Raw genomic sequence first — 15302 nt, forward strand, 5'->3', positions numbered from 1 at the left:
GTTTGTAGTGAGTAGACAGGGAGAGATTAAAGATAAATAAGAATAAGGACAAGAGCCAGGGCAATTTGCCGAAGGAGACTACATGGAATGGATTGCTTCTGAAGTCAGAAGGGCTTGCCTTGACAAGGAGAATGGCCACTTCTTCATCTGAGACAGGGGTGAAGGAGGAGACAGTGACAGAAGATATCTGGGTGATGTGAGATGAGAAGAGATAAAGAGGTAGCTCTCAGTGAATGGCCTAAATTTTTTCAGTAAAACATGAGGCAAGGTTCTCAGCTCAGAATGTGGGAAGAGATGGAGTCATTAGAGAAATAAAAATGTTTGAAAGAGCCACTGTGGTGAGTGGGGTAGTGAGTTAATTAAGGAAGTGTAAAAGAACTGCCTAGCAGCAGTGAAGGCCCAATTGAGGTTATGTAATGCACATTTGTAGTGCACCCAGTCCAAACGACTGCATGATTTCTCTCCACCTTGGTTCAGGAGCAACAGGAAGATAATATATGTAACAACCACAATATAATGGAAAGAACTATCAAACAAAACTAGACACAGAATTATAAGAGCTGAATCTAATCCTTCAAGCACTTGAAAAAATTCACCTCCTTCCCTTCATGGAAGAGGTAAAAGAATATAATTAAAGAATACTACACACATCATCAATCATCAGAAGTAGCCAATATGGAAAAAAAAAAGAAGTAGTCAATGTGTTGGTTGGTTCTATTGAACTACCTTTTACCTCTTCTTGAAATCTTCTTTATAAGGGTGAGTGGATGAATTATTTGGAATGGAATATAGTCAAGGGATATGAACAAACAGTTCTCAAAAGAAGTGAAAATTAAGAACCAATGAAAGAATGATTCAAATCACTAGTAATAAGATGAATGCAAATCAAAATAATGCTGAGATTTCACTTCATACCTAAGAAACTGGCAAAAATGACAAAAGAATATTCAATGTTGGAATGGTTGTGGGAAAACAGGCATACTAGTGCATTTTTGGTGGAGCTGTGAATTAAGAAAACTATAAGAGAACATATTTTTCCATATCTTTGACACAAAGATTCCATTATAGTATTAGGCATATACTGTAAGAATTTCCCCCATGTATACCAAAATATTTATAGCAGTACTTTTGTGATGGCAAAGAAATGGCAGCAAAGTTGACAACCTACTATTTGGGGAATTGTGGTATGCAATGTAATGGATACTATGCTGTAAGAAAAGATGAATGCAATGACTACAGAAAAGCATGAAAAGACTTACATGAACTGATGCAAAGTAAGCAGAGCCAAATAGATATATATGTGTATATACATATATATTCACATGACCACAACAATATAAATGTAAAGAACCACCAGCACAAAACCACTGAAAGTCAATGTTGCAGAACTGCATAACCCCACAGAAGAGATACAAGAAAACACATCCCCACCCCATTCCTTTGAAGAGGTCAGGGTAAAGTCAAATAAAGAAGCATTTATATTTTTTTCCCTTTTTGATGAGGCAATCGGGGTTAAGTGACTTGCCCAGAGTCACACAGCTATTAAGTGTCATGAGTCCGAGGCCAAATTTGAACTCAGGTCCTCCTGACTCCAAGGCTGGAGCTCTATCCACTGAGCCATCTAGCTTCCCCTAAAGAAGCATTTATTAAGCACTGAGCTAAACAAAGGCCAAAACAATCCTTGCTCTCTAACAGGAAGACAACATGCAAACAACTATGTACAAACAAGATATGTAGAGGATAAAAATGGAAATAATCTCAGAGGAAAGGTACTAGAATTAAGGGTAAGGGGAGATCAGGGAAGTTCACAAGTACAGAACACTGAATATATTTTCAGACTTTTTCAATGTGTTTACTAGTTGTGCTAATTTTTTTCTCTTAAAAATATTTTGTTATATGCGATAGCTCTTCTGAGAAAAGAGAAGACAGATGGGGAAGGATGCTAGGAGAAATTTAGATAATGTAAAAACAATTGATAATAATAAATTTTTTTTAAATTTTAATCTAGCTAGCCTTAGACCATGCTTTACATCTACCCAACCAGAACAACCGGCCATCAGTCATGTTACTATATGACATTCCCACCCTATCTTGCTTTCCATCTCTTGCTCTAGGAACAGTAATCAAATCAACACTGACACTGTTCTTGAAAAGAGTGTGACAATCAAATGCTCCAAGATAATCTCCTCCAACCAAAACTCCCTCTCCTTGACTGCTATACCCTTAAATATACTGTCTCCCTCTTTTACAACAAGCTTCTTGAAGGCAGAAGCCATCTCACTTTTGTATTTTTAACTTTAGTACCAAAGTATGGCATTAAGCACTTAAGAAATGCTTTTTCTTTCATTCATGACAAATCCAAAAACCAAAAGCATACACCCTATTAACAGTGGGTATCTTTTTCATAGTGTCAGTAAGAGATGTGAATACAGGGACAGCTAGGTGGCGCAGTGAATAGAGCTCTGGCCTTGGAGTCAGAAGGAACTGAGTTCAAATCCAGCCTCAGACACTTAACACTTACTAGCTGTGTGACCCTGGGCAAGTCACTTAACCCCAATTGCCTCACCAAAAAGCAAAAAAAAAAAAAGAGAGATGTGAATACAAACAAAGAAAATGGTAGTGAAGGCCCTAAAAGATGAAAATATCCAAAAAAGAATGAATTATATAGAGGAAAGAAAGGAATCCTAGAGGTAACCCTGAAGATTTTTCACGGAGGAAGAGGTAGAGCTTCCAAAAGGGTTAAGATAGTCAGATATTGTCAAGATGGGCACAAAGAGGAAGTGTTATGCTACTGCAGTTAGGTACAAGGTAATGGAGGGCAGCTAGGTGGCACACTGGATAGAGCACCAGCCCTGAATTCAGGAGTACCTGAGTTCAAATCCGGCCTCAGACACATAACACTTACTAGCTGTATGACCGGGGGCAAGTCACTTAACCCCGCTGCCTAGCAAAAAAAAAAAAAAAAAGAAAAGAAAAGGTAATGCACAAGAGCTAAGAAATGCACCTTTGAAACTCCTAGTGAGGTGGTTATGGAGGACACTATAAATTTCGATTCAAAGCTGTAAATGGAAATCAGACTCAACAGGTTAAGGAGAGTAGGATAAACTCAACTACAAAGATAAGAGGAATCTTGGAGATAATCTGGTCTAACCCCTTCATTTGAGAGATAGGGAAGCTGATGTAAACATCAAGAAAGCTGAAGTAACTTGCCAGCAGAGGCAGGACTTAGATTCCAAGTCCCAGTATAGCGCCCCTTCCACCACACCACAAAATGAAAAAAGTGGAGGAGGAGGAGGATGGTGATGACAAAAAAGAGATGGCTTTTGCAAAGCGCTCACAGTAAAGGAGTAGGTAGATAAAGGTCTAAGATAAATGAAAGTTTAAGGATGAGAAAAAAAGTCATTAACACAAGCCTCAAAGCATAACCATTATGTTACTATGTTTCACATCACCCTCAGACATTCTGAGATAAGCATTTACTTAGAGAATAATGTCAATGACGCACAAGGTAAAAATTCAATCCAAGCCTTTCCCATTAATTTCTCTGACAATAATAAAATTATCACATTTTAAAAGAACTGCAATAGACACAGAACAGAAAAATGGAAAGTCCATCTCCGCAGTCTGTCAGAAGTCTCTCTAAGTACATGACCCGACATACTTACTCATAAGCAAGAAGAATAGACTTACCCGAATGCAGCTGAAACAACAAAGCTTGGAGCAATGTGGACATAGACGTGCATCACGCAACTTCTCCATACAAATGAAACATCGGAAAACCTCAGCAATACTCTATGAAAATAATTACAACCATGATACAGAGTTTCCACTAAATTAGGCAACTCAATCAATAATAAATGCCTTACTCATAATATCTTATTGGGAGTTCTAAATGTATTTTGTGAGAGATACCAGTTGAACAATTCAACAAATATTAAGCATCTACTACATGCACGGCAGTGTGCTAAACACTGGAGATTCCATAAGAACCAAAAGAAAAAGAAAAAGACCCTAGCCTCAAGGAGTTTATATTCCATTAGGGCAGGGGTTCCCAGCCTGGTGAAAATGTTCCCCCAGGAAGTAGGAGAACCTTGTCAAGGAGGTGGGGGAATATCTGGTAAATAAATATAATAGTCTATTGAAATATTTCAAAAGTAATAGTATTAGGGAAAAAAATGAGTAGATTGAAGGGAAATGAATGGTGAAGAGGTAGGGACAGAGTAGAAAAGGCAGAAGTATTTTAAAATTTTGAAAGAGATAAGATAAGGAATAATTTCTATGGACCAAAATCAAATAAATGACGTTTGGAATATGAAGCTTTTCATTTTGAGCTAGAAAAAAAATATCAACATCCCAGTGAAAGATGAGCCAATTCATCTCGACAATAACTGGGGGTTGCAAATTGATTTCCAATCAATAAAGTTACAAAATTTGGGGTATACCTTTGGAGAATCATAAGCCATTCTTATGTGTTCACAAAGCTTTAATGTCTTTCTGAATCAGGATTCTCAGTCCTGTTCTCAATTAAATCTAAAGAAAAAAAAAATGCAAGCTGGATATGGCATGCAGACATCTCTTTCAAAAATTATACCAATAAAACTGTTGACAAAAAGTAGAATGAAAGGTCCTGCTAATTTGTCTTAATATGTCCTGACAAAACATTTGATGAAAAAAAAAACCTTTATAATACTAAAAAGGCTATGTACCAAATAAAGCTTCCTTTATAAAAAAAACTAATTTCTACTTCATTTCTTATGTGCACATATTTAGTAAACTCTAGAATTTACTTCCTTTCCTACTGAATAAAAGGGTACTGGAAAGCTTACTAAAAGCCAAGGGATATGAGGATCCAATCCAAAAAGTATGGGAACTCCTGAGGCAGGAAGGGTAGTAGAAATATAACATAATGGAATGTGTATAGGGAACAGCTATATAACATAACTGTAACGTTAATGTATGGAGAACAGCTAACAGGATGGTATGACTGCAATGGCAATTACACGAAGAGGAATCAAAGTAAGCATATCAATAAGTGTATAAGTACGTCCAAGTAAATAAGAGCATAGGTAGGATCGTTGTTCTCGAAATACATTTTCCTCAACAGCATTCTGTTGCTCAAGGTACTTTAGGACAAATTCTAGAGTAAGACCCCGCCCTTTTCGGCAATATCTGTAAAAATAAATTATCTTTTTGGTCATTTTTTTCCCCCAAAGAAAGAAGTAACACAGGAAATGAGGCTAACCTCAGATTCTTGTTTCCTTTGCCTCTGGCTAATTGGGCACCTTTGAGTTCAAATTTCTGCACCTGTTTAACCATCACTTATGGGTAGGTAGATTGTGAAATTTTTACCAGGCAAAAAAAGAAAAAGGCATGCCGGTTCACTAAAGGTGAATTGGAGCACCTATAGGAACCGGGTGCACAAGGTGCGGGCAACAAGGACATCAATTCACCCAATTTCCATGTCTGGGCAGGGATTATTTTACAAAGGCACCTCTGGGAAAGAAGTACCATATGCGCATCCAACTGACTGCGGCACTAGAAGGGGGGCGTGGCGCTGGGAAGCGAAGAGAGCCCGACACGCCCCCCTCGGCAAAGGCTGGGGGGGGGTTGGAGCTGCCCAGGTGAAAGGCTCAGGATAAAGAAGCCCCCCTCCCCTCTTTGCCGCTTCCCTCCCGTGGGCAGTGACGTCGCCCCTCTGCTCTCACCTCCACGCTCTGCTCATCCATTGCCGCCAGCTCCCACCAGGCCCCGCGGTACCCCGCGGAGAGCGTCCTTCTCCCCCACCAGGTGTCAGAATCAGCTCGCCAGGTCCAGTTGGCCACAGAGAACAGCACGATGCCCGGGGTGGGGTCACAAGGCCTGGGTGTACCCGGCCCCACCTCGGCGCCCCGTCGCTCTTGCCTCCATGCCGCCTAACGCCATTTCGCCATTTTTATCCGCGCGCGCCCCACCCGGGCGCTCCTCCCTTCTCCAGTCAGCCGGCCCGCGCGCCTGGCTCAGGCCAGCCCAGCCGGCGAGCCCGAGCCTGGGGGCGAGCGGACGAACGAGAAAGCAAGTGACCAGGCGCGAGCCCCACAGCGGCTCCCTCCTCCCCCCTCTCGTGACAGGGGCGAACGGCTCCGCCCCAGCTAAGTGGTGTCGCGGGGCTAGGAGAGGGGAGTACCGGGACACCAACGGTAACCAGGGCAGCTGGTGGCTAGGGAGGTGGCGGCAGCGGGAGGGGAGCAACGCGCATGCGTAGGAGGCCTCCGCAGCAGAAGAGAAACGTGCTCTTCGCGACGCGGTGGAGCACGAGACCGTCCCGCGGCTGCCGCAGTGCCACGCGCCGCCCCCCAGAGGCCTGTAGCGGCTGGCTGGGAGCTGGGCGGTGGTTGGCTCGGAGTCCGCGCGCCCTCGGAGAAGGGCGGAGCCTGGAATACCGCAGGGGGCGGGGACTAACAAGAGAAGGGGAGGGGAGTATCCTCCCCACCCGCCGCAGAGACCCCTGGAGAGCGTGCTGACCCGGACTACGCGACCCTGCCGGGTCTTCGAGGAGTCTCCTGTATCCCGTCCCCCGCCCCTTGTCATCCCGCGAAAATCTCCCTTCCGACGTCTGGAGATCTGTGGGGGGCCAGTAGGGCGGTGCCAAGAAGGGGCAGGCTTCCAGACTCCCCCGGCCCCGTGTGAGCTCCCGGGCTTTCTCAGAACTGAACTGGGGCCAGGTGTCCTGGAGACTTTGCAGGAAAGGAGGTCTTGCACCCGTTGCTAGTGCTCAGATTTAACCGACCCTGAATGGTGGGTGGGTGGGTGGATGAATGAATTGGAAATAATGCTTTTCTTGTATCTAATTCTGGTCACTCTGCCAGTAAAATGTGTCAGCCCATTCACTGAATCCATTTCTAGTATGTGGTAACGCCCAACGTGGGAAGATGGCAGCCTGTTAATACTGGTAGGAAACGAGATACCCACCCCCCACCCCAGCGCGCTCGTGCACACACACATACACACGCCAGTGAAGTTCAGAAAATGCACCAGAAGTAACAAAGATAGGGATTTTTTATTTTATTCTGAATTTAATAAATGAACAAATAGAATGAACATTTGTTTTTTCAAAGTTTGTACATAATAGAACAGGGGGAAAAAAAGGATTATATATGGAACTTGAGATCTCTGATGTACAGCTTTACTTTTCATGTGCAAGCCTTTTGATGTTCTAGTACAGAAGGGCCCAAGTTGGACATCCTGCCTGTGGACTGTGACCCCCATGCCTTCTCACCTTGGAACTTCCTCAGCCACTTGGGCTCTTCTAACTCCAGAACATCTTTCCACCATAAGGGGAGGAAAGAGGGTATTAGCTACCTTTTATGTGTAGTCTTCCCCCATTAAAATGTTAACTACTTAAAGGCAGGAACTGACTTTCTATTTGCTTATAATTGTATTCCCCAGCTCAGAACTTGCTGGGACTCACCTTGACCCTGGTCATTGCTCTAAGAGCTGTAATCAAATCATACTTACGTTGCCTCTGGAAAGGGAGTTCCTTTGTTACTTCACTCAGCATTTCCACTACTTCTGATATCAAAACACTCTTTCCTAATAATAATAATAGCATTCATATGGTGCCTGATGTGTACCAGGCTCTTTACAAATATCCCATTTGATCTTCACAACAACCCTGTAAGGTGCTGTTATCCCCTTTTTACAATCGAGAAAACTGAGGCAACTTGCCAAAGTCACACAGCTAGTGTCTGAGGTCCAATTTGAACTCAATTCTAGGCCCAGTAACAGCTAGCTGCCTCCTAGCCACCACTCTCACTATTAAAAATGTAAGCTCTTTGAAGACTTGCTTTTATTTGATTCTCAGACCTTTGTACAGAGCTTGGCCCCCTATAAGAGCTTAATCAGAGAAGGAGGAGTAGGAAGAGAATGAAGAAGTTTTCAATAATACGATTTAGCTACTACTTCTTTCCAAGCTCCCACCTTTAAGTGGATGGAACCACTCTTTTCAGCTCTTCCATTAAGGCCTTTTTCTCTGTAGGTCTCTAATCCCTTGTTCTGAGGGTGGTGTTTTCTTGACACTGCCAGCAAGGGAATAGCCCAAGGCCATTGCTTCAGAGGTGCTTCCTTCCCCTTTAATTTACCTAGCCTATCCTGGTATTGACTCCTTTTTGTGTCTTAAGAGTCTATATTCATCTTTTTTTCTCTGCTTTGGGGAAAAAATCTATTGACATGTATCAGTAAAATATATTTAGTTCTAATTGAGCCCCCAAGCTTGGAAAAATCCCAACAATTAAAAAAAGAATCACTCTCTCTGTCTCTGTCTCCCTCTTCCCTCCTCTCCCCTCTTAGGCAACCATAGCATGTTATTCAGGACACACAGAGTGAATAATAGAGAAATGATTTTCTTCTGATTACACATGACAAATACAAAAAGCAAACTCCCAAAGAAGTGGGAAATAAGATATAGACTCAGGACAAGAGCTAAACGGAGATAAAGGAAGGAAATAAACATTTATTAAGCACTTACTATGTTCCAGGCGTTGTGTTTAAATGCTAGGGACGTAAATGCAAGCGAAAAGAAAAGTCCCTATCCTACAGGAGTTTATGTTCTAAAGAGGGAAAGCCACACACTAAAGAAAGCTGAAGGGGGGCTATGGGAGAGGGGAAGGAGAGGTACTTGGCACGAGGGCAGCGTTTGAAGTCCAGAAAATCAAGAACCGGTTAGAGAGGAGAATGAAGGCAGGCTGGCCTGGTAACCATCACAAAATAGGACCTTCAGGAGAAACTTGCCAATGAGAGAAGGATGACAGGCCTTGGGGAGAAATATTTCAGGGTGAGCAGGCTGCAGGGTTTTAGGCAAGGAGGCATTTGGAATAAGGACAGGGAAGTAGGCATTTCAGGAGATTTGTCCTCATAATCAAAGACAGTCACCACCATTCTGCTTTGGCTTGAGCTACAGTGTTTTCCTAGCATCTCATCACCCTTCCCCACCCAAAAAAGTAGCAATAGTGGTAGTGCTAAGCACCAACCAGCAATCCTAATCTGTCCTCTCTGATTTTCTTCCCCCTCCCTGGCTTGAGTTGTTTACACACCCCTTTCCTTTAGGACTAACTCCCAGTTCTTGGTCCAAAGTACACTGAAGACATCTGTCCCATCCTGGAGGCATCCATCCCAGCTGCATTTTAATTCCTTGGATAAAAGGCTTCTACAAATGCTTTGTTCTTGTTCATTCAGGGAATTTTTTTCCCCCAGACTTGGGGCTTAAGCCAAACCAAGTGTGCTGACAATTAATGCATTTGGCTGCCCCAGTAACAATGTCATGTTTGGTGAATGGCATACCAAGAACTATAGTCTTGCAGGTGGGGAACCTGCGGTCCCCAGGCCACATGTGGCCCTCTAAGTCCTCAAATTTGACCCTTTGACATTTGGTCTGCCTCTGAAAGTGAGGGGCAACAGAGAATGGAGAGGCCATATTCTCTGCTTTAGAGCACATTCAAATATTCTGTGACCTTCACTTACAGCATCATCATGGAAAACCTTTTTATTGGCTACTGAACCAGAAATGAGTGTGCATACTAAAGCACTAACTAACAATTCAATCCCTCTCTTCCCTGGTTGCCATTGAGGGGCCTGCCTGCCCAGGTACAATATATCTTGGAATATATGTTGCTTCTGTCTCTGCTGTGTCTATTCTTTCCTATTCTTAGGTGAAGGAAGACTGGAGATGGAACTACTTCATGAGCTTAGGTAGGAAAAGAACAGAATTAGCCAGAAGCTAATGCCAGCTCAGCCTAGCCCAGAAATGGATTGACCTGGCAGCTGAGAGATTAAGGGAACAGCATCAGCCATGCCATACCTGGAAATTAACTTGGTAGGTAGAGGAATATTTGCAGCAGTTGCTTTAAGTTTGAGCCCAGTCTCCCCAGGGACCATGGTGATAGAGGGGAAAATATACCTTGGTTAGGGTAGATTTATACTGATATTGGGGCACTAATCACAAGTAATTAATGTTGCAGAAGAGGCACTAATCCCTACATAAGGATACCTACAGCCACATATTGTGACCTAGTTTTAAAATGTAATAATCTATACTTTATTATGTTTTATGTATTTTATTAAATTATTTACAATTAATTAATTAAAACATTAAATTCCTAATTACATTTTAATCTTATTTCAGCAACAGTAGGAAATGTGGGCCGCATGCAGCTCTCGCCCAGTGACACCTCTGTCCTAGAACATTTAAGGAAGAGATATATTCTCAGGGACCCAATCTATTAGTGGGACTAGGAGTTGTAATAAAGACTTTTTATGTTTCTGTTGCTATCTAGGTAGCAGAGCTGGGCTTCAAATCCATGGTGTAATTTTTTTTTTTATTACACCATGCTGCTGGGGAGTCCTAGTTATTGAGCTATTTTAAACATTAAGTACCATAGCGGATCAAGGAAACATAAAAAGATGGTGGGGTTTTTTTTTACTTTTGTGTAGTGTGCCCATTTCTCCCCCTCACCTCTTCTGAGTCATTATTTCTGTGATAAGCTAATTAATGCCCAAAACAGATTGTGAGAAAAGATTATTATCACTGTGGCCTGAAAAGGGGGTTTAACAGACAAAAATTTCAAAGGCCCAGATTCCTGCCTGTCAGTTCAATTCAATCCAACAAATGTTTGTTTTAAACATTTACTAAATACTAGTATTGTGCAGGAGGCTAGGATATAAAGGCTAGTCTACTGTGTAGGGGGTGGGGAGAAGAGAAAGGAGAGGAGAGGGAGAAGAGAAATACACATATGCCAGTAATCCTTAAAGGGAATACCATGTGTATTGCTACATGTGCTGTGGAATTCCTCCTCATTCCCAGTAACTTCTACCTTCTACCAGCTGCAGTTTGCTTCCTGATTTTCCTTCCTTGAGTCAGGAAGGTCACAGTAGCAATTATATCCACACTAGTACAAAGCTGCCTCCTCAGCTGGGAGCCAAAGGGAAATAAAGTGGGAGAGGAAAGAAAAGGCAAAGAAATCCCAATGCCCAGATAAAGGGTGCTGTAGGCCTGACTGCCCAAAAAACATTATTTGTTGCCAACTTAAACATTCAATGTCTCGTGATTTTTTACAGCAAAGAGCACTGTGCTGTGAAGGGGGGTAAAAAAGGTTTGATGTACAAAGTTAAGTAAATACAAAGGTTGTCCAAAGTAATTTCAAGAAAAAGAGCACTCATGGAGGGGACCAGGAAAGCCTTGCTATAGGAGGTAATCCTTACATTGTGCTTTGTACGAAGCTGGTTTCTGAGAAGTAGAGGTGAAGATTAGCTTGTGCAAAGGGCTAAATGTGGGACATGGCATGCCACGTTTGGGGAACAGCATTGTGTAAAGGAAGGCAATATAAAATATTACCAGAAAGGCAGAGGGGACCCATACTGTGGAGGATGTGAAATATCAGGCTGAAGATTTTACATTTCATCCTACAACAGGGGTTCTTAATTTAGGATCCTTGAACTTTTTAAAAATTTTGATAATTGTATTTCAATATAATTGGTCTCCTTTGTAATGCTATGGATTTTATGTATTTAAAAATGTTAGTCTGAGAAGGGGTTCATAGGCTTTATAAGACCACCAAAAGAGTCCCATGACACAAAAGGGGTTAAGAGGCAAGAAGAGCCACTGAAGATTTTGGGTAGGGGAGTAATAGTCAGTTGTGTGTGGTACCAGGGTCGCCTGCCCTTCTGGCATATAGACCTCCCCATGTTCAAGGTGCTCTGTGGATATTTATCCACTCAAAATAATAGCTCATGAGCCTCCACCAAATATTTTCATTTCTACTAGACAGTCAGTGGGTGGCAGTTTTTAAAAAATGGGGGATACCTTGGCATGTTTGTGGGCAGTGAGGAAAGAACTAGTAGATAAGGAGAGAAAGAAGAAACAATTAAGAGGGAAAGTTCCCAGAAGAGACGGGAAAGGATATGGTCAAGAACACAAGCAGAGAGTTGGCTTTATCAAGAAGGGCCACTATTTCATCAGAGATTGATCAAAGGAAGAGAGAAAGGAATGGTGGAGAGTTCTGAGGCATAGAGTAGGGGAATGAATAGATGGAGTTTGTGAACAATAGCTTCTCTTTTCCCAGTAGAATATGAAGTGAGGTTCTGTGCTGAGATGGAGGGGAGAAAAGGTTGTATACATTTGAGAAGAGAGGTTTGGAATAGCCACTGTGGAAAATGCAATACAGAGTCACTCAGAAAAGAATAAAAGGACTGGCATGCAGCAGTGAGGGTCCTGTTGAGATTAGATATAAATTTGAACTTAATTGGCAAGGCTGCATAATTTTCTTCAGTTGCATTCAGGGACATATGCTCAGTGGCCTCCTAATCTGTTTGTTACAGTTTCCTCTCAGGGCAAATTTACCGGGCCACCTATTGGTGACACAAAGAATCCATGATGGGGAGGCAGAGAGGGAAGGGAATAAGCATTTAGAAAGTGCCTATTGTATTCTGGGCCCTGTGCTAACTAAGCATTTCATAAATATTACCTCTTTAGATCCTCACTTACACTCCTGAAAAATAGGTGCTGTTATTATCCCCATATTGCAGTTGAGGAAAATGAAGCAAATGGAGGTTAAGTGACTTGCCCAAGGTCACATAGTAAATATCTGAGGCCACATTTGCATTCAGGTCTTCCTGTCTCCTGGCCTGGAGTTCTACCCACTTCACCATGAACTATTCTAGAGTAGAACATCGTGCTTAATGATTTGATCTTGTGGGGTTTTTTTATCTGAGGTGCCCCTGCTTCCAAGGTTTTATTTTCATCCTTCCCTTCAGTGTGTATCTTGCAAAGCCTTTGGGCACCACAGTTGGTCAAAGGGGTGAAAAAAGAGGCCAGTCCAGCTTGTGGTTAGCTTTTCAAGTGACCATACATAGCATATAAATTAGAGGAGAGGAGAAAACCATGTTTACATGACCTTCCGAGCATACTTCATGTATACTTATGGTTCTATAGAGCTTTGAATAATGGGTTCCTTACAAAATTCAGGAATCTAATAAGCAAACAAAAGTATCACAATGGATTTGCATATGTGTGTGCTATTTAACACAAATAGTTATATCTTTACTTGGAATCTATAAAGAGATGTTGCTCTTGTAGTTATATGTCAGTCAACTAGCATTTATTAAGCACCTACTGTGTTCTAGGCACTGTGCTAAGTGCTGAGAATACAAAGAAAGGCAAAAGGTAGTACCCCTGATCTCAGTGAACTTATAGTCTGTTGGGGACAGTAGTGTGTTGGGGGAGGGGGAAGAACCAGAGGCAAACAAAAACATATAAATAAAATATATACAGGATAAATTAGAGATAATCAACAGAAGGAAGGCACTAGCATAGTACATACACATGATCAGAACTCACAACTGACTTGAAAGCTATTTGTCTGCACTATAATTGGCAATAGTAAAATAATATATCAATTTAATAATATAAAAAAAATACATCAAGAGATCTTCACCACAAAGTGAAATGAGCAGAACCAGAACATTGTACACAGTGACAGTAATATTGTACAATGACTAACCATGAATGACTTCGCTATTCTCAGCAATACAATGATCCAAGACAATCTCAAAACACCTATGATGAAAAATGTTAACCACCTCCAAAGAAAGAACTGATGGACTCTGAATGTGGATCAAAGTATACTTTTTAAATTATTCTTGGCTTTTTTGGTCTGCATTTTCTTTTGCAACATGGCTAATATGGAAATTATTTGCATGATTGTACATGTATAATCTATATAAAATTGCTTACCCTCTCAAGGAGGAGGGAAGGGAGGGAAGGAGAGAATTTGGTATTCAAATTTTTAAAAAATGAATGTCAAAAATTTTTGTTTACATGTAATTGAGAAAAAATCAAAACTAAAAATGAAGTTCCAACAAAAAAGTAAAATAAATTGCCTTACAAATAAAAGGATGTCTCACTATGAAAAAAAAAAAGATCCCCACCACAAAAACCTTCCCAATATCTCTTTCCATCATCAACTTCTGTACTCACATGCCCCAGACCATTCAGTTATGTTACTACTATGATTGATCCATCAATATAAATGTACACTGAATCCCATGTTTCACCCTTAGGGTGTCTTACTTATTACAGCATGTCCTGTTCCAAGCTCAGTCCACTGATATAATTTTTCTTTTCATTTTATATTACCAAATCAGTTATGGCTAAAACCTGGCAGCTGTTCATTTCCAAACAACTGTCATTATTTCTTTTATTCCTCTGGGGAGGCAATATTGTTTTTGAGTTAGTTATAAGTTATAATTTTAGAGGGTAGAGGGAACTCTATTATTAAATTTTGACTGTCCAATCACGATGGTTCTAACATTCATACTCAGGGAACCAATGTGGAAACTGTGCCCATTAATACTGCCATTCTGGTGTAATATGTCCAAAGAAACAGTGTTGTATAGTAGATGGAGTGTTAGACTTGAGTCTAGAAGACCTAGGTTTAAGTCCCACCTTTGACTCTAGCTGTGTGATCACAGGGATGTCATTTAACCTTTTTTCCCTCTAAGGCTACCTCCCACCCATTTTGTATATATCTATTGTTATGTACATATCTCTCCCATTAGAATGTGAGCTCCTTGAAGGCAAGGACCATTTTTTTTTACTTTACCTTTCTTTGTATCCCCAGCACTTATCAAAATGACTGGCACATAATAAGCATTTAACAAATGCTTATTTATTTGACTGAATCTTAGAAACAATACATGTAGCACCTACTTCACAGGATTGTTATGATCCAATGATAGGACATATCACAACACCTCATAAATGTCAATTATTACTCAAGGATGAATGAGACAATTATAGGGTGCAGTATGGGGCTCACTGACCCAAAGGTGAGGTGGACTGTCACTATTACCCATTTAATGATTTGTCCCCTACAGTTTCCAAACCTCAAAGATAACCCTACTTCTTATTTGAGTCCCCCACCATTAGAGTGACTTCTGAGTTTCAGAGGACATTACAGAAGAGCATAAACATGGCCTCATGTCTCAGTGAAGCTGGATCAAGGGGATCTTTTCTTCCCTCAGTCAGCTACTAGGAGGCTCTGAGTTCTTAAAATGGCTTATGTCAATGAATGCAGAAGAAGCCCCATGGTGGTGCTCTTCTTTCCTTTACTGTGGACTCTCTGTACATCTCTGGAAGAATTTTCATGGACTATTTATGATTTGCTCATATAGGGATCACATTGGGGATATAGTTTATTTCATCTGTTTGTGGTGAATAATAGAGTCAGGTAGGTAGTGTAGTAGACAGAATTCTGGCCTTGGAATAAGGAGAA

General features: G+C 41.4%; 1 protein-coding gene across 4 annotated transcripts in view; it reads right to left on the bottom strand.

The window, feature by feature from the left end:
• Positions 1-5790, bottom strand: part of TRIM37 (tripartite motif containing 37) — a 114374-nt gene extending 108584 nt beyond the window's left edge. For all 4 annotated transcript variants that reach the window (XM_020991856.2, XM_020991858.2, XM_020991854.2 and 1 more), the window contains exons 1-2: positions 5706-5790; positions 3691-3792 (exon numbers count right to left, since the gene is read on the bottom strand). In XM_020991856.2, coding sequence (XP_020847515.1) covers positions 3691-3792; positions 5706-5726 — 123 coding nt within the window. In that variant the 5' untranslated portion in view covers positions 5727-5790. The remainder of the gene's footprint in view (positions 1-3690; positions 3793-5705) is intronic.
• Positions 5791-15302: the final 9512 nt, after the last annotated feature.

Source organism: Phascolarctos cinereus, unplaced genomic scaffold (genome assembly GCF_003287225.1).
Source record: "Phascolarctos cinereus isolate Bilbo 61053 unplaced genomic scaffold, phaCin_HiC Scaffold_5;HRSCAF=322, whole genome shotgun sequence".
In the NCBI taxonomy this organism is placed as follows: Eukaryota; Metazoa; Chordata; class Mammalia; order Diprotodontia; family Phascolarctidae; genus Phascolarctos; species Phascolarctos cinereus.